The 25919-nt window shown below is 40.3% G+C and overlaps 1 protein-coding gene across 1 annotated transcript in view; it reads right to left on the bottom strand.

Moving 5' to 3' along the window:
- CMC1 (C-x(9)-C motif containing 1) overlaps positions 1-25634 on the bottom strand; it is a 166319-nt gene extending 140685 nt beyond the window's left edge. The window contains exon 1 of the mRNA XM_009882174.1: positions 25490-25634. Coding sequence (XP_009880476.1) covers positions 25490-25634 — 145 coding nt within the window. The remainder of the gene's footprint in view (positions 1-25489) is intronic.
- Positions 25635-25919: the final 285 nt, after the last annotated feature.

The following is a 25919-nucleotide window of genomic DNA, read 5'->3' as shown; positions in this document are numbered from 1 at the left end:
AATTATTTGCAAGAGAATTGAAAATAATAGTAAACAACTTTACTTTCTATTGGAAAAAGTAGAAAATAACAAATATTTCTAGCTAACAACCTATTAAAAATGCAACAAGCTTGTAGTTATCCACTGCAGACTGTGCTAGAGAGACAAAAAACAGATAGGGGACATCCATTTGTTCCTGGATTAAATGTAAATTCTTTCAGAAAACACACCACTTCTCTTTTTTTTTTTTTTTTTTAACATGTAATGCTCCCACAGCACAATTCTGCTCAAAAAGGTGAGATGGTTTTCTGTCATTTCTTCCTTTCATTGAGGAATACTGTGTGTTCATTAGAAAAAACACATGCTCATGAACATACATCAAGCAGCAAGACTTCTAGTGGCACGTGCCATAATCTGGTGACAAGGGCCAATAAAAATACTTACATTATTAGCAGAATTAATTGAGGAGCCAGGTCTACCAAAATAGTTTGTAAGAATTGTATGGACTCTGTGGAGGGTATAGGTGAGTGGTAAGTCCATGGTTTACCTGAGGATAAATGCATATAAATGTAACTCATCCATTTGTAGGTTGAACAATCCAAAATGCCTCTGTTTCTCATAGGTACCAAGCACGTGAATTTATCTACCTTGTATATGGTGATAAGCATGCATACTGCTTTTTCCCATGACCATTTATTCTTGTGCCCTGTATATTTGGTTGTACGTGAGATTCAAGGCCAAAGAAACATAAGAGTCCTTCCCTTTTCTGCAAGTCATTTCCAGGCTTTTGACTCTTGTGAAGTCTCAGGTCTCATGTCTTCCAAGGCAGAAAACATCTGCATTTCTAATGCAGAAAATAAACAAAAGCAAATTTTTTGTATCCCCTCCAGAGATAATTAAGAGATACAAAAGAGTGGAGACCCAATTACTTTTGCTTTGAGGTCAACTTTAAGTACTTGTGATTATCATACTAAGGACACGTGCTGCTAATTTTATACTTTTATATAAAGGGTAATTTTCTTTCCTTGGATCTGTATGTTATTATGGTTTGAGGATAAAATAGGTGAATTACCATAGCAATGTATTGATTTCCAGCAGAGAGAAATAAAGGGAAGTTATTAAACGAACACTGGTTTTCTGTTGGGATGTATTTGCTTTATCTTTTTAAGTCTAACCTGAGGTTAATAGGGCATTATCACCTCTAATCACGTCTAACTAGACATGCCTCATTGGTAGATACAGGCATTATTAAAAGTTCTAGATGCAATGTTGTTTTTTTTTAAAGAGGGGGGAAAATTGGAACAAATTATGTTGTCAAATAATTAGGAACTACATCATGCCTTTAGCAAGCATTTTATGTAGTTTTTGTAGACCTGTGTGTACCTTAATGTTTATTTTGATTCTCCCTGTTGTGCTGAGAATGCTACAAGCGTATAGAAATCAAGATATAAGACGAGCATATAGGAGTGTATAGGATGTGGTGATGGTGTTAGTGATGGTCTAACCCAATATGGCAATTTTTTTATCTCCTTTTCCTATCCAGTGTATTGTTCCCCACAGTGAGAACAGCAGATGCCATTTGGGAACAGCATGCAACCCTAGCTACTCTCCGTGGTCCTTTCCCCTTTTATTTCCCTATCATCCACAACTGCTGGCTAAGGGGTGTCAGAGAGTGCATCCCTGCCTATTTATTTTAGTGCCTGCTTGTGGACCCGCTGTCCATGAATTTATCCAGCCTTCTTTGAACCTGTTGATACCAGAACCTCCTGTGGCAATAGATTCCAGAAGTTCATTCTTGTTGTTTAAAAACAAAAGAAGTGTAAAAAATCCTTTTTAGGTGGGTGTCCTATTTGTTGTGTGCCCCCTAGTTCAAACAGTGTGGGACTTGCTGAATAACCACTCACCTTGTCCACTGCCATCATGAGCTTCTAAGCCCACTCACTCTCTCATAAAGCAGTAGCTCCCTCTACTTAATTATTTTATTTGCTGTTCACCATACTTTCTCTAACTTTGCTCTGTCTTTTTTAGGTACAGAAATGCAAATAGTACTTAAAGAAGTTCCACGCTACAACAAAGTCTTGCCTATCATGTGTATCCTTTTCTACTCATTCTTCCCTTTTAAATCACGGTCATTGAATGATAATGATTTAACCATAAGAAGACAATAAAGCATTAGACAAAGGGAGAAAAAAAATGCTTAGCACACATTCCTACTGCTCCTTTTCCAAACCATTTTTTGTCATTAGGAAAAACATATGCAGTATATAAGCAGTGCAGAGATCTTTGCTCCCTTTCAGCGCCATACTAGATATGCTGGCTTCCAGCCAGGCCAAGTTAACTGGAACTCAATTAGCATCTTTAACACTTCTAAGCAGTTATTTTCTCTACTTTTATTGGCAACTGATTCCCTGTGAGTTGAGCTGCACAAGAATGAAGATGTCTGTTCATTTTTCAGCTTAATACATGGCTTTCAGGGGAGGGCAAAAATCAGTGTGGTATTAGAGGTTGAAGTGTGAACAGAAAATGGATGAGTTCATGTTTGACAAATAGTAATATTTCAGAATGTCAGTAATATACAAATTGAATAAAGTATAAATCATAGGAATAGCCATTAGGAAATCCATCAGATTCACTGCTGAGGAAAACTAAAAACTATAAAGAGTGTTTGGCTTAAATTCTTATCAAGTGTCAGAGAACAGGGATGCATTGGAGTGTGGACATTCAAATGAGGGGAGAAAAGAAAGAGAATGAAAGCAAAACGGAGAATGGTAGTTGAAAGGAAGTACACAACAAAACAGTCCGTGAAGATGTATCTCACAGCCAGTTTTTTCCCACAAGAATTATCTTTTGTGCAGTCAAAACAACATTCCTTTATTTCTGGCCCTTCAGGTGAGAATTGTTTCCTACAAAGGATCACCAAACCTGGTGAGAGGTTAGATTGTGCAGCTTTCGGCTGTCACAATAAACCAGGAGTTCAGGAAGAGACTGGGAAGCCTCTGAGCAAAGAAAATGAACATCTTTCTGGGATACTTGGACAGCTGCCAGCTCACACATTAAGCTCCGTTTTCCAAACCAATTGTTCTGTTATTTCAAGTGCAAATAGTCTTCATCCTCTGCCTGGACTTCTTGTTTTTCACAAAATGAAATTGCCAGCCTAAACACGTGGGGTTTTTTTCCTATAACTTCCTGATATATCAGCATTTACCATGGTATGTAACTTCATGTAGGTTATATAAATAAGAGAAAAAGATATAGGTAAGCATTACGGAGATACTCAAAGATACTCAGGAAATACTGTTTAATCATGGGGTTTGCTTCTTTTTTTTGTTTGTTTATTAAACACTGTAGTTTACAATGAACATAACAGCTATAAATTATTAGCTAATACTTAATAATACTGCAATCTGTTTCAAAGCTAAATACTGCTAAATGCTGCTAAATCTACAATATTCATGTCTGCCCAGAATTAAAGATATTAGCCAACATGAAATCTGTAATTTTACCTTTCATCGTTCATATCCTGAAAAACATTTGCAACAGATGCCAAACATGGTATTAGGTATTTGCCAGTAAAGCCTGACTTATGGATGGGTTTCAAATGCTGTAAATTAGTTTATCGTTAATAAAAGGATACACATATGACAAAATGTGTGAATGAGCTTGAATCTTTCAGCCAAACACGGAATACAGAAATTGCTTTACTACAGTTAGAGCACAACATCCAGTATCTTACGGTGAATGACACTAAGGTATATCTTACCCTCTTATCATTAAGTTCTGGTGGACTAGGTTTAGCATCCCTTCCAAATTTTTATAATTAGTTATGATATATCTGGATTCTCTTGATATCTGTGTAATAAAGTCCAATCCCCTATTGCATCTTCTTGTGTTCTTGCTTCCTTGGCTTCCTGTGACAGTTCTACAGTCCAGCTGGACCTTGTGTGGAAAAAAATTCCCGTGATTTTTTTTTAATTTTTAGTGTCTTCCTATGTAAATGAATGTTCATCTTTTCCTTGTAGAGTGGAACTTTCCTGTAGTATGCATTTTTTTAATATACTTCCACTTTTATTTTTAGCTTTTCCTGGTTTCTGCAGTCACAAGGACCTGAATGTCAACTAGATAGTTCCCTGTACTTCTGAGTATTTTCTCTCTGCAGGTAAGGAGGATGAATGGGTTAGGCTGAGTGTGTCATGGTTGTTTCTGTGATTCTAATAAAAGAATTTGCTTAGGATGTTATCAAATAGTCTTGTATTTACAGAGAGTTTGTGTCAATAGGAGCTGGAATGGTGATCATTGACCTTTGCTTTTGCGCTTTTATTTCAGTTAAAAGAACTGAGATTGGAGAGGACCAAGAAATATGTTCTTCCCCTCAGCTTCATTGAACTATTTATGATCTTTTGTCTTCATTGAACCTCTATCCATTTTTTGTTCAGAAAGTTTTGAGTGTTTGAAAACATGCAAGTTCTGAATGCTTGTGAAGAGAGACATGAGGTTTGTTGTACATACAACCACATAAGTGATTTTAATTATTTTAGCCACTTATCTATTGAATGTGAGAATAGATGCTAGCCTATGTATTTTCAAATTAATACCTTAATTAGGCTTTGCAGCATTGAGCATAGTAACAATAGAAATTAATACCTCACAGCTAACAATTATCTCAGGTAATCTGATGGAATGATGGTGAATTGATCCACTGGTTTATAATGTTTTCTGCTCATGTATGGACAGGTACATCGGAGGTCTCTGTGTTTCATAAATCTGTAAGTGGTAATGTTGTTTCTGTAATAGTTATTGTGCAAAACAGCACAATAGGCCTGAATCTCTTGGTCCCCTCTTGTCTTGTAAGGATCTGGCACTTGTCACGGCCCAGTTACAGATTAGCATTACTTGCTGGAACCAACCCTGACTCCATTAGGCTAAATCTAAGTCCTGCACTGTTTTTAGGTTGACCTACTCAACTGCAATTTGACATTAGGGGAAAAAGGAGCTGAGACAAGTAACAGCAGGAGGAAAAATGAGAGAAAGGAACATCTGTGAAGAACCTGCCAGGTGCAGACTGTTTGCAAAGGGCAACTTGTTCAGATTTGGTAGGTTTTACTTAATTTTGGCTTAACTGGTTTGCGCTGTTGCTATGTATACTGTTGCACTCTCTGGCTTTCTATGTTGAGTGCATCACTGGTGAGAAGTGGAATTTTGTTTTTTCAAAAGGCTGTCCTACGGGTCAGATCTGTGCACAGGCTTCTAGGAGCAAAAGCTTAGCACTTGGATTTGAGCTGAGAAAATACAGCTGCTGCTTCTTTAATTTTAGATAAATTTCCTTGGCTCCTGTAACAAGATTTTGTGGTAACTGTTACAAAGGTAGTTTGCATATATAATGCTACACCCAATTATTTCTTTCTGGGGAAGATGGATTTGTCCATCCACGCTGGCCACAGAGTCCCTGCTCAGCCCATCTGGAGCTGCTAACTGCCAGTGCAATTTTGAGTGAAATGTCAGAAATTTAGTTTGCAAGTTCTTCAATTTGAGTAGCCCTCAGTTTTCTTTTGGTTTTGTTTTGGTTTGGTTTGTTTTTTTCTTTTTTCGCTTATATAGATATACCTTCACCTCTTTTTACTGAGGACCATCTCAGCAAGCTAGGGGTATCACTAATGCCAGTGGAAAGACCAGTAGTGGTCTTAATAGAGTTTGGTTAAAGATCCACTGGAGGAAGTTTGTATTAGGCTTCAGCTCCTGTTAATATAGGTTGTTCTTTTCTTTTTTGTAAGACATTAAATTCATCCCTGTGGACATCACTTCAGAACTTGATAGAATAGAGAAGGCTTGTACTGGAGACAACCTGTGCTTCATGCCCTAGCTTTTAGTTGAACACAGATCTCTGAAGATGAAATGTGAAATGCTGCTTTGCTCTGTCTGTATTTTGATAACCTCAATCCTTTCAGTCAGTTGTAAACAAAGGAAGAAAGGACTTTTCTAGATACTCTTCTAATCGAAAGTGTTAACTGTAGTACTGTTTCTACAAAGGGGAAATTGTAGTATTAATTTGGCTCAACAGGGAAAGACGGCAATTATAAAGTAAACAGAGTTACTTTTTTTTCTTTTGTATTTGTGACAACAGCAGTGACTGGACCATCGTGATCCTGAAAACACTGAAATACTGACCATAACAGTAGTTTTCATACCCGTTTAGCCTTTTAGGGTGGGGAAATGCAGATGTTATTTCTTTGTCATCAAGGGAAAAGAGACTGACACTTCATAATGTTAAGACAAGACTGTCAGACTCCACTGGAAATAATGAAGCTTGACAGTTCCTGGGTTAATACTGCAAGTACCAATCCTGTAAATTTCAATTAGCCCTGACAGCAGTAGGGTTTAAGGTGATGTTTATGTGAAGCGCTATGTTGGTAGCTTTCCTTCACACTTATGAGGAAAATGATCTCTCTCTCTCTCTGTCTCTCACACGCACACAGAGTGGGGTTCATCCTTTATCCTATTTATTGCTTTGAGATCTCATGAAGGTACTTTAAGTGTCTCAGACTATCTCTGTGGACAAACTTAGGACTCCAGCTATTCAGAACATATTTGTCAAGCTTGGGTGCCTAAAACTTGCCACAAAATATTCACATTTTAGCATCTGAAAGTTTCACAAATGCTCCACTACCTGAGCTCTGTGGAGTTCTGGTGATGGCAAGATGTGAACCTGAGGCACATCTCCCTGTGTAAACCTGGTTCTGCTGTAGTCTTAGTGGTGCCTTCCTCCCTAAGAGATGCATCTTTTACCAGGAGTAGCTTTGCCAGCAGGACTAACAATGCTTTGTTCCTCGAATCCCTTTCCCTGTGGTATGGAACAGTCTAAGACATGTGCCTGTGCAATATGATGTGATCACAGCTGTGTACCCACTTGGTTTAGATCACTATTGATGTCCACCCTAACTTCTATCAGGAAAACACCTTTTTTTGCTATGTTTCGTATTGGTTCTCGGAATGAAAGAAGCTTTTACAGGCAAGAAGTAGTTCTTTTAACTGTGTCTGTGCTAGCGCTCTTGCTGACATTAGCGATGTTGCAGTAAAATCACACCTCTAACCAACTCTGTGCTATGCGCTGCTTTACCAGCAAAAGTTTCTAGTGCAGTCCTGCTGTCATGTAGTCCTCCATGTCAATTTGGTGCTAAATATAGGTGTTATGTGTGAAAATTTTGGCCTACCTGCCGTGCTTAAGAGAAGTTAACGATAAGCCTCGGTTGGGCTAAGGTTCCTCTAGCAAAGTAAAAACACGTTACCAACTAAAACAAATCATATGTACACTCGAGATGAGCATGGATATTATTTTTTAAACAACAAGCAGATGTGACACATATAAAAGTGTGGGACAAATAACACTTAGATGGACTTAGAAAGCATTGAGCAGTGTATTTCCGTCAGTGGCTTCCCTGTTAGCTGTCAGGACAGACATTTTGTGTATATGATTGTGGAGAGCTCAGCCCTGCCAGGACTGACTTCCCTCTGCTTCCACTGCGACTAGTGGGAGGTGAAGGTGTTGGCTACAACGAACAAATGAAAAATAACTCTAGGGCTGAGTTCTCTCTTAACAACTGAAGGTAGTAAAAAAAAAATATATTAAAGACACATATTAAAGATAGCAAGTGCCTGAAAAGGGCACCTAGTTTTTAAGTTATATAATACCACTGAAAGTGACCTATTGGCACCCGTTCCACCCTGCATCAGGTCTGGTGGTCTTCTGATCCCATGCTGCAGTGGCTGAACTTGCTGAACCAACAGGACATTATGCAGCAAAAGTATCAATAGTTTCAAAAGTATCAATAATTTAGTGTTGAAATTGTGAACCAAATTACCTCCAGAGCTGCTGCCACAGAGCAGGAGTGTAAGGCTGGAAGAGGAGATATGGGGATGGGAGGAACTGGTAGTGGTGGAGCAAGGGGTTAAGCAGATACTTCCTTTAGGGTCATGGCAAGTTATTAGAACATCTCAGATGTGAGTTTAACCCATACGTTCAGCAATCTTGTATTTAATTCTGCTCAAATCTTATTTCAACTTATCATTTTATCAGCCACAAAATCAGGGAGGTATGCATAAAATTTTGTGATAATACAATAAACTTAGGTGATAGTATAGGTGTTCTTACTTTTCCATAGGTCTTGGGGACCAAATGCAGCTGTTCGTGAAAAGATATTTGAGTTGTTCAACAAGTTGAATTTTTATTTAACTGAAAAGTTTGCCATTTTAGAATGACTCCTGCATGGATATAAGATAATCAGATGAGATGCTGAAATTTAAGGAACAAATTCTGAAAAGTCACAAATGTGAAAAAGTAGGAAATGTAAACATTTTGGATTTGAAATGAAGTGATCTAATGTTAAAATAGAAATTAAATTTAAGGCTGACATAGAGCATTTTCTCATTTCAATCAATGGAGTTGGAAAGGTGGGAATATTAATCAAAATCACCACTTGCACATGGAAACTGTGAAAGAAATGCTTCTAATGGGAAACAAAAAATAGCTTAAGTATTGATGTACATATTCATTATGGCATTCTGTATATGCTTTAATTTATCCTATAGTCTGTCTGTCTTGTATCCTTCCGTTCTTCCTCTTGCCACCTCCCTTGTTACTTGTTAGGTGATTTACTTAACACTTTGCAAGTGCCTCTTCTGTGCTATGCATATTCAATTTATCAGAGCTTCTCAGAACAGGTGTCCTCAGGAGAGGAAGTCTTTTTCTTCCTGGCCACACTTTCGCTATACAAACAGCAAACTGCAGTAATTGTCTCAAGAATTTAGAGTCAGACAGCAAAGGCAAAGGTCTTCTTTTTTGCCTTGTCTAGCAAATGTGCTGATGCACTACCATTACTTACTTCAGAGCATTAGTTCCTCTTCAGAAGTAAGAAAAGTTCCTCACTGGCAATAAGAAAAGAAAATGTTTTTCCTTGCTGTTTGACTGGGGACTCCTACTGCCCTGGCAGTCTCTAAGTTGAATTTCTTTTAAAAATCATATTTTCAGAAGTACACAGTCCTGTTAAAGGTTTGCTCTGCTGAATAAATGAAGGTGTTATAATTAGCTTTAGTGGGACAAAATTGAACCAACAATGGGTACACCGCAAAATCCAATCCTGTATGTTTTGTATTTTCATGGTTGTTTTTCTGTGTCTCTCCTCCCACCCCCATTTCTACAGACTGCTTCCAGGAAGAGAAAACCATCAGACAGTGAAGTCGTCTTACAGTGTGAGGGGAGTGTTCAGCTCAGAAAGAAATTTTCCTCTCTTTGCTTTCACCAATTAGAATATATTTTGGTTTTCCAGCCTCTCTTGCACCAGCATTGTACTGCTTTTCAGTGCCAGTGTTCTTGCGTTATTCTTCCATGTTTGTGCTTTACCCTCTGTCTATGGCATGGCATAACACATGGTAGAATAATTTGTGTATGTTCCTGACTCAGAGCAGCTTAATATTCCACCATTTGATTCCAAAGAGTCTAGTGAGACATCTCGTGGGAACACAAAAAGCTCCGTTGCTTCCTCAGGAGTTTTTGGCATGTTTTAACTTCAGATTCTACTGTAGTGTCACCCGATTCAAAACTTTGTAGGTATTTGCATAATATGGAAGTTCATTGTTTCTCTCCTTTCCCTTTCTTCTTTTTTTTTCCTTCATTAATTCCTTTTCATCTTTTTTGCACGTTGAAGGCAAAGGAATAAAGATAAATGAAAAGCTAGCGTGATGGAAATTGACTGCAAGTTTTACACTGCAACATTGGTTTGCTTTTAAGGCAAGAATACTTTTGTACAAAATAGAGTTCACAGGAGGAAGACAAGCCTGGGGTTTCTTATGTTGGATCATTTTAAAAGAAATCTGTGGTTGCTTACAAACCTCATATACTATCTTCCCAAATTGTTTCAGGTACTTCATAGTACCCCTGTAGTTAGCCCCATGAGCTGTACTTTTGTTTGTGTGACTCACAGTTAGAGAGTCCCCTCAGCTTAGGCACAGAAAAAGCAGACACTTAACAGTGCCGCTTTGAGAATGCACCATACTGCAAAATATGCATGTATGTGCTTAGCTTGGCACAACGTGAGTTTGATTCTGCAGAACAATGAACACTGCTTCTGATCCAAGAAGCCCTGCCCTTTAGCATGTGTAAAAAGCCATACTTCATATATATGTGTAGGCTGAGGGCTTCATTCTGGGTGAATATCTGGACTGAAAGTGGGACGTGCCAGACTACAGGATTTGTGTAGCTCATGGCTCTTCTCAGAGCTACAGTGCATGAGCAGCTTTGAGAAACCAGTCTCAATTTCCACATCTGGGCATGCAAAAATTTAGGCATCAAAAATTAGAGATCACTTGTGGAAATGTGAACCCTGATGATGCTGAGTTTTTCAGTGTGCTATCACAGCCAACTGGAAAACTGCATTTTACATAGTGAAAAACAAATCAAACGTTTACAAAGTCACAGAAACTACTAAAGGGAGTATTCTATGATTCTGTGATCATAACCAGATAACCATTTAAAATAAAAATTGGTTGCACTTTCTGTTAGTGATGGCCTTTGCTAGGAAACAAAAATTGAAAGTAGCATAACTTGGAGGCAGTGAAGTTGTTCAGAAAAGAGAGCGTATGGGGAAAGCTTGAGACCTTTGAGAAGTGGGCTCTGATGGATTTATTTAAGGTAATTTAAGACAGTATTGACCCAACCACCTATTCTGCTCTTTGGCTGGAGTTTGTATCTCAATTTGTAGGTGACAGAAAGGAGCTCTTGCTTGTACATCAGCTCTCCTGGGCCTCATTTCAGCATATGAATGCCAGCCCACCTCTGCTGGTAAGAGAGCAAATGGGAAAGAATAGGGGAAGATTGAGAGATAGGTGAGAGGTATAAAGGAAAGTAATTTAAATTAGTACCGTCCTACATCTGTCAGAAAAGAAATAAAACATTTTTGTGCTGTGATGATGGAGAAAAATAAGTGCTTAGTAATTTTCTTTCAGCATTCAGGGTAAATATTCTTCAAAGTGTAAATGAGCAGTTTAACAGACAGAATTAAATGAAAGGCCACGTCCATTTCTAATGTAAGTTACACAGCATTATTATTTCACTTCAGCACAATCTGGTTTTAAAGGTAGCTGAGTCAGCCCACACAGATCTCCTGGAGTGTTATCAACCTCTACTGGCAAGGAAACAACTTGGTGGTGGTTTCTATTGCATTCAGTAACTGCCAATCTTATAGCAAGGAGAAGGTGGAGTGATTGGGATGCCAGAGCAGTGGCTGCAGTGACTGTCCGCCCCAGCTCTGGCACTTATGGCTGTAGAAACACAGCAAAAGCCTTACCAGGACTGTAAACTGTCACAGAAGCAGTTCTTCAAGAGAAGCAGCCAAAACCAAGTTGAGTGGCATGAGCTTTATCTTCTCCTGAAATAGATGGTTCACTATCTGTTCACTGAGTTTTGGTGGAAGTTTTACTGGAGTTGGGAAGGTGGGAACTGGCTTCTTGAGCCCAATCCTGGTTTGGGGAACATATCTAGCTTCACACCATTGCAAAAATCCCAATATGCTTTGAATGACCCTGGTGATATTTGTCACATGGGAATCTTGCAGAGTTAAGGACAGTAGGTTTTTTACTAAGACTTATCTTTATCTTGAGTTCTGTTTTTACTACAACGCAAGCCATGATGAAGTGGCAGGGCTCTGAAGCTTTCACATTTATTTCATGGTGGGAGGGAGGAACAGAGAAGGGGACAAAGAAGGCACCTGCAGCAGGAGACATTGTGTGGGAGAGAGCACTCGTGCTAAGTGAGGTTTCCCTAGTTATGTATTTGCTCAGGGTGGAATATCTTCCATTACACATTTTTCTCATTTGTTTGAGCTTACAAAATATTGTCATAATTGGAGGGTTGGGTTTTTTTAAGTGAGTAAATGTTTGGTAGAAAGATGACAAGACAGGTTTTGCAACAACCTTCTGTATTGTTACTTCAAACTCTGTTAATTTAATTTGAACTGATCACCTCCTGCCACATATTTATTATGGTACTTTTCAGTATGATGCTGAAGCCACAGACCACTGTCACAATAGAGTAGCTAGACCTCCCCTGCTCTTCTTTCTCTGCTTCTCTCGGTCCATGTCCCTTCCCTTATTCCAGCTGTAGCAGTCATTGAGCAGTCATTGGGCTCTCCCGTGAGCCAATTTAATTCACTGAAACAATAGAAAACCATCCTGGGGTTTTTTCCTTCTTCTTTTTTTTTTTTTTTTCCTTTTCTCCATGTTAAAGAATTAGACTGGTTCACATCAGACTGAATCTGATGTGCAGAATAGGTGGTACAAAGGCATACCTTTCATGTAAAACCAAGCCCTAAGATTGTGTCCTCCTATAGATATCATTGAAATTATGTGGATTATTTTAAATGGGGGAGTGGGGGGTGGTTCCAAGTGTCTGAGAGTCAATCTTCCTTTCATCTCAGGAAGAGAGAGTTAATGGTATTGTGACAACCTGTCTACCTATGCCTCAAGAGGCTTTAAATAAACATACATTCTGTCCTCCTTAGATCTCCTGACATTAGAGAGACAGTGCTAAGACAAAAGGAAGGTAAAGGGACTTACATTGATGTTTCTAATGTCCAATTGGCAACATTAACCATCTTGTAGAGAGGTCAGTGCCCGCTTTTGGCAGTAATCAGTTGCCAGTTGGCCAGACAAGTGATCACTGCATACATGCATCACTGCATATACGCAGAGAAGATTTTCAACATGTCCCAGACACTGGGGATTCATAGCACATGTGGAGTAGAGTGATCTGAGCATGGAGAGCATGTGCGAGAGTGTCAGAGTCCATGCGTGCATGCAGCAAAGCAGATTCATGGAAAGCCAAGTGAATCTAGAAAAGTGTTAGTCTTAATGAACTAATCAACTGAGCTCACCTAGTAGGTCTCCACTGAATGCAGTCAGATTCTCATCACTTTTTTTATGATAGATGTTGGCAGGTATCAGTGAGTTAATTTAGTCAATGCAAGCTCCAGTTTGACTGTATTTATCAGTACTTGTTATCAACATCCAGGACTAGGGTTACTCTTGGGTATAGACAAAGTCTTAGTTATTTCTTACCTCCAGAGATAGTTAGGATGCAGGTAGTGAACAAGTTAGGAGAATTAGCTGGAACATGTTTTTCTGTCATTGGGACAGCTAGATGATTTGGCCTGGTGTTACTAATGATCAAATGTTCTTTAAAAAATATTTTTTTCAAAAGTGAATGAAAGTTCCTAAGGGAGGAAGACATCTAGCTAGTTATTCATTGAGGAACAATAAGATGCAGTAGGGTGCCTATTTTGTTATACAACTGTTGACCACAACAAAAATTTAGGAACTCTTCCTCTGCCAGTAGCCTGTAGAGACAGACTGAAGGAGGACGAGCTGAGAATGGTTGGGAAAGTGAGTGACCTGGAATTTCACATTGCTGTGAAAGCCAAGCTTCACTTTATCCTGTACAAAAGAAGAATAGAGGAATAGGAGTATTGAGATTAATTTAGGTAATCATCCAGAATGGATGAGGAAGGTTAAAAAGCTCATAACCCCTTTTCTGAATCACTGTCTCAAAATCCAGTAGCTAAAACCTTGCAAGCCTTGAAAGCAGGAAAACCATGGTCCTTTCTCAGTCTGAGATTTTTTTAAAACATCTTCATATAAAAGTTGTGCAAGTATCTCTGAATTTCAGAAGCAGGTAACTCAAGGAAAATTATTTGTTTATGCAAGCTGAATAAAAATGCCTGTTGTTTGGCAGTAAGTTGGTCCCATCCACAAATGCCTGTCAGTTTATGTCCTGATCTGCGTCCTTTTTCCACACTGCAAACATGTTGATGCAAAAGTTCCTCCTGACACTATTCAGTCCTGCTTGTTCCAGTCCATGCTGCATGAAAGAGACATTTTCCAGCACCTGTGTTCTCACTGGTGCCTTCAGCAAAGCCCTGCAGATGAACCATTAGAAATACATGCTGACCTTAACAAAGTAGGAACCGACATGCTTCACTCATAAAACTCAGAGAGCAATCAGACGGCATCCCAGTGACATTCATCACAGCTGCTGGCAACAGCCTTTAATTCATCTGGTATTTAACCGGGGTGAAACGCCCTGTAGCTATATCATGTTTGTTGGTGTTAGATGAACCCAGCGCATCGCCCGCTCACTAAAGTTCAGGATTTAACACCAATCCATGGTTTGCAGGCAGTTCATCCTCTGCACAAAATACTTGTCTCCTCTTTGTCCTTTATTATATTTTCTGTTCTCTGGAGTTTGTATTCTAAACTATCCAACAAGTAATTGAATACCTTTGCCTGGATTTGAGAGCTATGTTACATTCTGGCACAAGTCAGGGATGCAGCCCATCAGTGACATAACTAAGCCTGGTGATTACAGGGAAATTTTCCAGCTTTCATAATTAAAAGTTAAGAATATTCAAGATGTGAAAAATGCAAGTGTGTTTTCAAGGTTGAATACTTAAGTCATGTGGCTGTAGCATCGTTTTAAAATGATGGATGGGAATGGGAGCTAATTAAGAACAATAGCTCAAATAATGAATAGTTTTATGTTGCATGCTCATTGACTGCTGAGTCTTTAAAGAAATTAATTGACTCCTTTCAGTGTGATTTTGATCCAGAGAAGTCAATGAAAGCTAATGCAGTCATTGAGGGCTAGAGCAAACCTAGTGGGTATTAAACATGGCCCATTGCAGTCCCATAGGGTTACCTCCCCTGATTTTATGAGACTTATGTCATGTCCTACTCCATATAGGATGTGTTCTAACTGAATGCTGTAATGCTGTAAAGTTGGAGAAGTAAAACTTTCTGGATTAAATGCTGGTTCCACTGAAGTTTAAAGGCTCCTACTGATTTCAATGAGGCTGGTTTCATGCCCTGTATAACTCTAGGTACAAACCACAGCAGTGGTTGGGATAAATTTGAGGGAACAAAAATGTAAAAAATGCATGTAGCACGACTTTATCCACTTCACTTATATGGCTTCATCTGCTTTGGATCTAATTTAGCTTTCAATATCTCTAAAAAACTTTAATTTTTTTTCTTAAAATTAACCATCTGTGTACAAAAATTATCTCTAAAGACTGCTCCTTTGTCCAAAGTCCAGCTTCATCACCTTCATTAGGTTAACTGGGAGCCCTAGACAAGTAATCTTCTTGAGCTAGGAAACAAGAATAGGGACACAATAACTGTATAGAAAACACAAGGAGGAAGTTGTAGATCTTCTGTGAATGGTGCTAGAGGTAGAAGAGAATCCCCATTACTCAGAGACGGATCAGTTAATGTGGACTATCTAAAAAGTTAAAAATAGTAAAGTACATTTTTATTGTTCCCAGCATTCAAAAAGCATGAGTGAAGGTCCCCAGATCATTAGATTTTAAGTAATAGTAAATCTTGAGTACTTTTCAGGGCAATGGTAGGACTTGGTTTCTGTTTCAGCCTTTTTTATCAGTGTTGAAGAGTTGAAATGTTCTCTTTTTATTTTTTTTTTCCCAGTTAAAAGAATATTGAGGTTCCTGGATGATCACTTGGCATTGGGAATTTGATATATATAGAAGGAACACCAGGTACAGTGAGATTTGTGTTAAATGCATAACAGGAACCACAAATGAACATTGTTAAAATAGTAGAATTAGCTTTGGCAAAGCACCAAGGGAACACGAAGTGGAAGGTAAAGAAAAGAGAAGAATTAAATATATCCTTGAATTGACAATTATACTTAACTTAAAATTATTGAACAATTTGTACTTCTAAAATTGGCTTTCTAAAGATCATACTCAACTTATTATTCCTAATAATTTACTGTCATAAATTTATCCCTTTTACCATTTATGAATTGACAACAAATTTGATTTTCCCAGTTCTGTTTATTTTTAATAAGTATTTTGTGTGCTGTCCAACTAAGCACATTCCTTCTGATGATAGAGTCTTAAACCAAACTCCACCTTGACATTTCAAACATATCTTGTGGCTAATTCAGTATGAAAGTGTTTGGGGGATTCTGAGAGTCTTGATCGTTAAAGGAAGCATTCACAATTGCAAGTTGTGGTCTTTAAATATCTTAATGAGAGGTGGCCAACTTCCAGGACATCTTAGAAGCATTTACCTCTTGAAAGCAGAGAGCTCTGTGTTTAAAACCTGAAGGAATGATTTAGGTTCTTCTTGCTCACTGAGCAAAATATCCACAAAGCAAGTAGAGATGTGAGTGCAGAATGAGTTAGTGTATGCATCACCCTAGCTTCACTCTCACTTGCACAGGAAAGCTCAAAGAAGACATGTGTCTACTTCAGTGCCGACTGTCAGCTTCACTGCTGCTGGATACTCTGCGGTTTAGCGTAGCTGTGTCTACTTGTGTAGGAGTTACTGTCAGCATAGATGCATAACCATGTTTTAACAGCCTTGGTGCAAAGGATGTATTTCTGTGTTCATCAACACTGAGCGATCACCTGAGAGTGCTGAATCAGGCAACTCTTGGATTGAATTAACTGGAGTGCAAGGTGTGGACTTCATGCTATCCACGGACACGCAGGACTTAGTTAATACTGGGCACTCTGGGACCCCATGTGTTGCTTCGTGGCTGCTCACCTGGACTGTGTTGAGGCAAGGGGAACTCCACACAGGACTTAGTTAATACTGGGCACTCTGTATTGCTTCGTGGCTGCTCACCTGGATTGTGTTGAGGCAAGGGGAACTCCACTGGTTAGTTGATCTTTGTATACAGCAATATAACCGAGGCCAGGACAAGCAGTTTATAAACTGCTGTTCCAGGTGAGAAACTTACCTGAATAGACTGTCATTATAGTAAAACTCCCTGTGGTGTAAATGGCCCCTCATATAGTGTTAAAGGCCCAGATTGACACCCCACACGTGAGTCAGTTGCCATGGGTGAAAGTGTTGTTACCTTTGCCTTCCTATCCATCTACTGGAGATTACGGCCCAGAGCAGGAATAGGAGCACTACAGGGCTTGCTCCTCAGCCTAATTTACAGCTTGGTGTGTTAACCTGAAGCAAAACCAAGAGTGGATCACATAAATATGATATCACCCATTCTTAAGTGATGATGCAAATTGCTGGCACCCATGCAAGGGGGGCTGTGACCTCTGACAGGAGAGGCACGTGAGCAATGGGGTGCAACAACTGCTGTAGCTGATCCACCGGAGATGGAGACAAAACACTTTGGGCCTCTGCCCTTTAGATGGAACATTCTCTCTCCTCCGACTCTCTGCAAACACACATCATTCAACACATCCATGATGGGGAAAAATGATGCTGTTTTAAGCAAGCTCTCTGCATCTATAGATTGGTGTATTCAAATAGTCTTGTGTGTGACACCCCCACAAACAAGTTCAAGCTGATTTGAGTCATTAGATATGACTATTTAACATAGTGAACATAGAACAGATAAAGCAGCTTCTTTGCTAGTATCAACCCTCTACTGGCTGTGCGTTGACACTTCCCACACTCCAGGATTGATCTTTTATTACTGTGATTTCTTCTCAGTCTTGCTGTTCTGAAATGACCCTTGTAAACCTGATTGGGGCTGCATAAAACAGTATTGAAAGGATCATGGGTTTGAAATACACACACATTTATTCTTATGTGTATATGATAGGTAAACTCAGAATAAGACAGAGACCTTAAAACATCTTTAAGTGCACATGTAAAAAGTACGTATAGAACATGTAACTAGGTCCTATGGTATTGCCTATGAATTTGATTGCACTTTAATATTCTGAAGACATCACATAAATGAGGGGGATGTGAATGCCATGAAAGATGCAGTTTTCATGGAGATTTACTGTAGGTAAAGTGATGAGTGAAACAAAAACAAAAAAAAACCCTAAATGTCAGAGCACCTGTCTGGAGTTTTTGAAGCTGTATTTGACATTTAAACCAGAACTGGTAATGGAGTTTCATTTTTAAGAACCAGGACACAGCATGTTAGAAGGAGTTTGTGTAGGTGGTTCATTCGAGGTTCATGTTAAAATCAACTTCACAACGGTCCTGCTTTATCTTTGTGTGGGGAGGTAAATGGTATGGTTTAGCAATACCAAGAGTTCTGGAGGATCTAGTAGTTTGAAGAACGTTATAAAGGCCTTCAGAATATGGAACCCCAGGAGTCTCAGGGAAATGCGGGAAAAATTAAAACCAACATGATAACCATTTCCAAAAAGCAAGATGAGCAAAACCCAGTCAGTTTATTAGGAATATGAGCTCTCTCAGAGACACTGGTCTGTGCATCCAGTCATTGTTATGGTCTAGAAAAGCTGGTGGGGATACCAAAGCAAAAACACTTTTTGCTTCCAGGATGAGTATTTCTACTTTGGACACAAGGATCTCTCCTTCCCTCTTGCAGGATTTGGAGCAAAGACCACTGTCACTTGTACCGCCTGCTGGATGGGTATTATCTCCTCCAAATCCCCTTTTGTGCAGTTCTACTTACAGTCTGGTATAGTATATATAGACCAGATGCTTTCCCGTAAACCAACAAAATACTAGGTGTAATTACGGGAAAGCATCATTTTAATTCATGCAAAGAAAGTTGGCCAGGTCGTTGCATTATTGAGGAAGCATTCTTTTTAACCCAGGTGTGGCACATGAATAAATTTTGCCCAAATGCCAGACACATGATGTCTCCGGCATTCTTGCAAGATATCCTGCATTTCTTCCCACTGTGCTGGAATGCTGAGCCACATCAGCAGCAGCATGAAGGCAAACCAAGGCAAAAATGACCAACAGAGCTGAGGCCAACACACCACAGCTGCTTCCCAATATCAAACCTTAGATATAGACTAAGTTGTCAGTGGCCTAAATTTCCTAATTTTTGATGCAGACTTCATCCCTGGGAGTGCATTGGGTGTTGTGCACTTTACAACGGCAGACAGAAAAGATAGTGGGGACATGCCTGTTTGAAAATGAGTCATTTGTAAGGTCAGACTTTCGAGCTGTTTCATTTCAATTGTCATCCTGTTAAAATATCAGGGCAAGGGAATTGGAGTTGGTCATTCTGTTATGTTTTTGTTTGGTGGTAAACAAGTTGGCATTTTTTACTTGACTCTTCAAAGTTTGTTTTTCCCAGATGCATATGCCTCCAAGGATGGATATTGCCTTTGAGTTAGATTTTGCAATTGTCATTGGCTGAGTTCTTGATTACTGAAATCAGGAATCGCTCAGCCTCTTATCTGAGAAGTGCAGGGCGGAGAGCTAGGTAAATGTTTCTTCTCTTGGCCTATCTCCATTGCAGGGCAGGGAGGGGTTTGTTTGCCTAATCAGCCTGTGATCTGAGGGTTTGTTTTGCAAAGGAGCATGTGGGGCTGGTTTCCTTGGGTTCCCAAGCCTGAGGCAATAGCACTTGGAAACATGTAATTCTTAATATTCGTAAAGAGGACATAGGCTTTTCTTTTTCTTTTTCTTTTTATAAGCAAGGCCAGTCATGCAGCAAAGTAAAAGTATGTCAGAAATAGGTGTTTTATTTATAACTCACTGCATTAAAAAACAACCAAACAAACCCAAATATAGTCCAGTGCAACCTTTGTTTTATGTCATCATGTTGTACTTGCTCTTCCTCTTCTCAAGATGACAGTCCTGGGATCTTGATGCCAACCTGTGGAAGAGTGATTCCCAGACAGAGCATCTGGCTCCTTGTTTGAGTCCTGAGGCTGTCAGTTGTGTTGGTGGCCATGGAGTTGCCTCTGGCTCTCACATGTGGTTGCATTAGTCACTTGATGGGACTCTGGGGTGGCTCTGCCCCTCTGAATGCTGCCTCATTTTAGCTTTTCAATCTAAATCCGTTTGCACTTGTTAGTTATTTTTGTAGTGACCATTCCCTTCAGGAGGTATTGCCCTTCCCTCCCAGCCTTTTCTATTCCTACGGCTGGGTGCGGTAAGAGCCGTATTGTAAACAGCAGGCTCAGCCTGCTGAGGGGCACAGCCTTTCCCAGTGCTTGAGCTTGTCTGATAGACAGAATTACTTTGGATTTTTTTCCTTCACTTTGTAACTTAAAGCACAATTCTTACAGCTCCTTCTTACCTGAGGAACTTTGAGAAACTACACACAGGAGTAAGGATACGGACATTGAATGTGTGTGGGGTTTTTTTGTGGAAGTAAGGCAAGGAAGATTTAAGGATTTGACTCTTGAAGAGGCTTTAACTGCTAGGAAGGCCACAGGAAGGAAACACTCAGTGGGTGCTGTGTCCCCTGACTTCTGCTGATCTGGCGTGGGAGTGAGAGTGGGACACAGCACTTTGCAGGACTAAACCCCTCTGGTCTCAGGGCTGGATACTGCAGATAGATCCACACTGGCACAGAATTAAACACAGGTCTTCCCTTTAGTAACTGACCTTCAACAGTTTTACTTGCTAATTAGATTAATGTTGATGATCTGTCTCTCCCTTATTGGCAGTCCCTAGACTGCCCCAAGAACACAAATTTTAATCCACTTCCCCATCCAGCCTGAGCTGTTACCATAGATCAGAGCCATTAAAGCTGCAAGTGCACAAGGAGGGTATGTAACTCAATTACAGGAGAGAAGGCTATACCCAGCTGCAACTGATGTGGAAATTGGGTATGGCTACTGCAAATCACTGTGGAATTATACAAGCTGGTGTTAAACAAGCATCAGGGCAAATTAGCCCTGCACTGAGCTGCATGCTGCTGTGCTTACACAGCTACTGGTGCCTGAGTTAACATGTTTAAATGCAGCACAGCTATCTCAACATAACCCTGCATTTTGCTTGTAGCTGTATCCAGTGGGAAACCAAAGAATAGGAACTGCTTAAAATAACTTGTCTGCATTTCTGCAAGTTTAGTGTCTTCTCTCTTCTCAAAACCTGAGAGCCTATTCTGAAGCAGGGGAAAATCCTATTTGCTATTAACCGGCCCTAACTTACGTCCCCAAAGCCACTTTTCTGCAGGCTGCTCCTCTGGAACTAGAGCCAAACCGTGCTGCATTTGTACTTCGAGATAGGGCACGCTATGGTTGCAAATCCTGTATTTTTACTTGTTAGATGCTATGCAGCACTGCCCCATGAGTAGTGGCACAGGACCCAGGAAGAGGCAAGAATTTCTTGACCTGGATTCAATTCCATTCACTGAGGCTGGTACATGCAGAAAGGGCACAGGAGGTGTGTGAGAGGCAGCTGGAGAAAGTCTGGTTAGGGATGCAGAAGAGAAAAAGGGTTTACAGGCAAAAGGACCTTTATAAAATTAAACAAAATACCAAAAATAAAGAATTGTAGTGGGTATTTTTAACACCAAGTAGGTAGATGGTCAGGACACCCATTTTCCCCAAGAGAATGCTCATCTTTTTGTGTAACGTGTAGCCTTGATGTCTCTTTTTGGCAGAGACAGAGATGTACTGAACGTTTTTTTGAAATTATACCCCAAACACTGGAAGTTGGATCTTCCAATAAGACATACACAAGCACAGCCTGTTTGGTAGAAGTCACAACTGATGTTAAATGTCTGTTAATAGCAAAGCTTCTTGCCCTGCTGTAATTAGCACTGTGTGTTTTTTTCTCACTGACTCCTTTCTCAGAAATAGTTGTATAAGGCAAGACAAAAAAGAAGAAGTAATGTCCTTTCTGTATGACAACAATTGCTGGCAAGTGGCTTGAACCTTAGATACATAATGACTTTATCAAGCAGCTACTTTGGGTGGCACTTGAAAAATGTATTTTGCAAATGCACACAGATTCTTTGTCAAATGCTTCATTTTCATACTGCTTTTGACTGAGCAGAGAAAGACCATCTTTAAGGGGATAGCTTGCCCATCTGGGGTCAGTGCAAAAGAATGGAACAGATTTTTTTTATAATTATTTATAAGATGTCTGCTTTCATAATGCTGTTCCTTGAGTGTCAGACAACCTCAGGGGCCCTTGGCCACCCCCCTCCATGTGTTGGTCATCAGTAATGATTCACTCCTCAGAAGACATGGAGCAATTCTTAGATCCATGTAGGTTCCCCTCCCTTCCCGTGTTATCCATCTTCTTCTGGTGTGCTCCAACCAAATTGCCAAGGATGTGGAATTTAAGACTTGAGGATATCAGGAGCACAGCATGTCTTCAGGTCTGATTAGGACTCGGAGGCTGTTTTCAATGGAAGCATTGTTTGCAATGTATTTGTATTGTTTATTTTGATCCTACAGCCCCACCCTGCCAAAAAGCTCCTCAGAGGTGCACTCTGGACATTGATACTATTTCACACACAGTCTCGTGACTGCTCCCTTCTGCTATAATTCTTATTTGTAGTATGATAATTCTAGCGGCCCCAATCATTGTGCTAAGTGCTGCACAAACCTTTAGGTTTTATCTAGAAGAGATTTTACATTCCTAATTTAAATGGCTTGGCTGATTGACTGATAATGTAACAATATGCTAGGCTGGACAGACCACCAATCCTCATTCCAGGATTCGAGTGTTATTGGCTCTCTTTACATTTACTGTAAGTGCTCCAGAAATGATTGTGTTCTGGGAGAAAAAAGTGCAGTGTCTGGCTCTTTCAAATATATTGGGAGCAATCAGCCTCAGCTAAAAATGTCACCTAAACTGCCAATCTAGCTCTATCTTCCAATAATTGATAAAGTTTGTAGTCTAAGACCATAGTTAAGGGTCCTCTTTCAAGGCTACCTAATGTAGTACAAGGAATCACCAACCCCATCTCTTCATTAAAACCCTGTGCAGAATTTGAATAAGCAGCTGCACTAACACTCCTCTTCTGTTTCACAGTGCCAGCTGAGGCGGGTTCATTTGAAGACTCTCCATCCACAGTAACTTCTTAAACTGCTACAGCTGTACTTGCAAGAGAACATCTCGCTATGGTTGGGATAGACAAGACAGGATCAGAAACAGCCACAGAAAGACTGGTGGTTTTGTCCTTGGTTTTTGGCTGTGGTTGCTAAAACTAGTAATCATGGTGTTCTAAGAGTCTAAAGTAGTTCTCCTGTAGAGGGAGGAAAAAACGTTTCCTGAACATGCCTTGGTGAGTGGCACCTGCCTTCGGTAGGTAAAGTGAGGAGGGTGAGATTTTTGGCTTTCTATCCACTATCATGGAGTGGTAACAAGTTGAACACTGAATGAACGCATCGGATTGGTCTATATATGCCTCTGTGGCTAGAACTGTAAATACAGTAAACTACAGTCTGCTCTGTGCTGCTTGGAACAGATAAATACATTGCCTGTACTTAACTTTGGTTATACCATTTTCTAGCTGCTCTAGAGGAAAATAGGGCTGGACAATAATCCCACCCAAGGCCAGAGCGGTAACAAGGATCTGTTGAAAATTTTCCATCAGGCTCCTATCTTTTTCATTGATGGTATTTTGGCTGGTTGGTATTGTCTGAAGATCTCTTGAGACCTGTCTTTTTCACAGGGCAGAATGGCTTGTTCCCAATTCTTGGCAAAGTTAACATGCTCTGGCAGCTAATTGTTGGAGATTGCTTCTTATGGACAACCTGTCTGGGGAAAGAGGTCAATGTCGGAAGGGAATGGGATTGACAAGAAAATCAAACTTTTTCTAAGATCTGGAGATGATGCCACATTTGGTCAACTTGGAGGTGTTTTTATCATGAGGCCTACTGGTTTGAAAGGTCAGCAAGTCTGGAACAGAGCTATCTGATTCAATGTCATGCCTCAACCTGGCTTTACACAGAGTTGAAGTTATATATGCTATCCTCTCTCTCTTTTCTGGCTGCACTGTGATTTGTCTCCCTTATGCAGAGCACTGCAAAGGAGGGCACATGGTCTTCTGTTTGGGAGCATCTTTAGGGCACAGCAGCAGAAATTTAAAAGAAATACACCACTAGAGGGCATCTGCACTTTCTCCCACTGTAATGTAAACCGGTTCACAATTGCAAAAAAGTCAGTGAAGCATTTACAGCTGAAGTCATAAGGTATTGGACTGCTCAGAGCCTGTTGCATATGAATTTATTTTTTTATTACTGAACACATCCCTCTGCTTTGGGTCCTCAAAAGAGGAATGCACTGAGACGCGTTAATGAGCAAATCTTAAGATGGTGTATCAAACCCTGAAGGTGACCAAGGTATAAGGTTTGAGAAAAATCATATTGCATGAAAAAAAGTGGATGTTTGCTTATTTTCACTGTGGAACAAATGGGCTGAGAGAGAGAAAATGGCCTTTGAGAGAGAGAGGGACCAGTTAGGCTTGCCCAGGTCCCCCATGAATACATCTGGAATTCATCTATAGAGAGATGCTGAGGGAAGTCAGGAGAGCGTTCTCGCTATCTAATACAGTGGCCTTTTTTTGCTATGTTTTAATTCTTCCTGAGAACTAAAGATTACATCATTGACATATTTTAATTTAGGTGCACTCACTTCACAGGTTTTGTTGATTTGCCTTTGCCTTTCCAAGTACTGCATGTAGCTGTGCCTTCGCCATGGTGTGCTAGGTTTTGTGAACCCTGGGGAGCTTATCTGGAAGCTGCAGAGCAATCTCTGAGCCACACCACGGCAGGAGGACCTGGACACAATTGGCTGGAGTTTAGTTGGACACAGCCCACCACATGCTAGTGTGGCTACAGATTCACCCATGTTGAGTTGTTTTCCCTTATGTGTATACCTTCTCTCCTCCTTTCTGAGAGAGGGCCTTGCACAGGGCACCTCAGTCCTCCTCTTCAGTGCTACCATCTCCAGAGAGGAAGGAAAGGATTTGATTTCAAATGTAAAATAAAACTCCAATAGTCTCCACTTGGCAGATATGATTCCAGGTTAAAGATGATCCAACCCGTCCTGTCCAGACCTCCCCAGGCTTGATTTCTACAGGTAAGGGATGATACAGTCCTGCACTAATGCAGGCTAAGCCTCCTCCCTCCCTGCTCCCTTTCTGAGCAGGGATCCTCAGATATGCCATACTGTGCCAAATCCTTTACAGTGGTTTTGTGATGTGAGCTAGTATCTGCTGGAGATGCTGAGCTGAGACATGAACTCGTTTCACAGAGGGCTCGACCTGAATTCCCTGAAGTGAGAGTCTAGTCCTTTTACTCACTAGGCTCCCTCTTTTTGTACTTAATCAAATCCTGCATCCTCTGAAGTGAAAAAATGCACATTTTGTTTTCAATGACTTGCTGAAGCTGAATGCTTCTCACAACCAGCAAGGCCTATGAAACTAGTATTTATTAAGGATGAGTGATTTCTCACACTTATTCTGTTTCTATCCAAGACTGCCAACTTGGTCCACCTGGGTTTCAGAACTGAGATATCACATTTCCCACGTCTCATGCCTTCTCTATACTTGCCCTGCATTATTTATTACGGAACTGAGTGCTCCTGGGGTTCACTGTCAGGCAGGGTCAGACTCCTTTGGGCTCACCTCTGCCGCAGCAGTGTTGGAAGGCTGCTGCACCAGCCAGTTTATTGAGCAGGCTGGTCCTGCAACTGGTGCCACAAATGGGAACTTAAAAGCTACTCAGTGGAGAAACTGAGAGGAAACTGGGAGTCAAAGCAGCAGTGAGGACCTGGAGCTTCTTACTCCTCAGGAAGATAAGAGGGAGTTTAATTGGAGTCTCCCTTACAGCTATTTTGGCTATGGATTGTTTCAGGGCAGCTGACGGTGCAGTATCCCTGCTGGCAGTAACACCCTTAATGACTGAGTTGATCAAATCAATGTCATCCATTTCGGCCTTTCTGGCCATGTTGGGAATGCTGCTCGTAAAAGGGTTTCAGCAACTTTTCACTCGAGGGGCTTCCCAACTGGCTCAGAGGGGGGGAAAAATTGCTATTTAGTAATAAAGATTTGTTGCCATTTCTAAACTGCTAATTGGATGGCCCCACTGAATCATTCCAGATCAAACAGGTATGTAGTTAAGTAAGGCTCTAATTTGGAAATTTGTTGTACCATCTTTTGTCCTGTGAAACATGAGTTGTAGTGGCAAGGCCAGCACAGACACTTTGTTTTCCCT

This window comes from Charadrius vociferus, unplaced genomic scaffold (assembly GCF_000708025.1).
Source record: "Charadrius vociferus isolate BGI_N301 unplaced genomic scaffold, ASM70802v2 scaffold303, whole genome shotgun sequence".
Taxonomy (NCBI): Eukaryota; Metazoa; Chordata; class Aves; order Charadriiformes; family Charadriidae; genus Charadrius; species Charadrius vociferus.
This window is presented reverse-complemented; position numbering and strand designations above follow the sequence as displayed.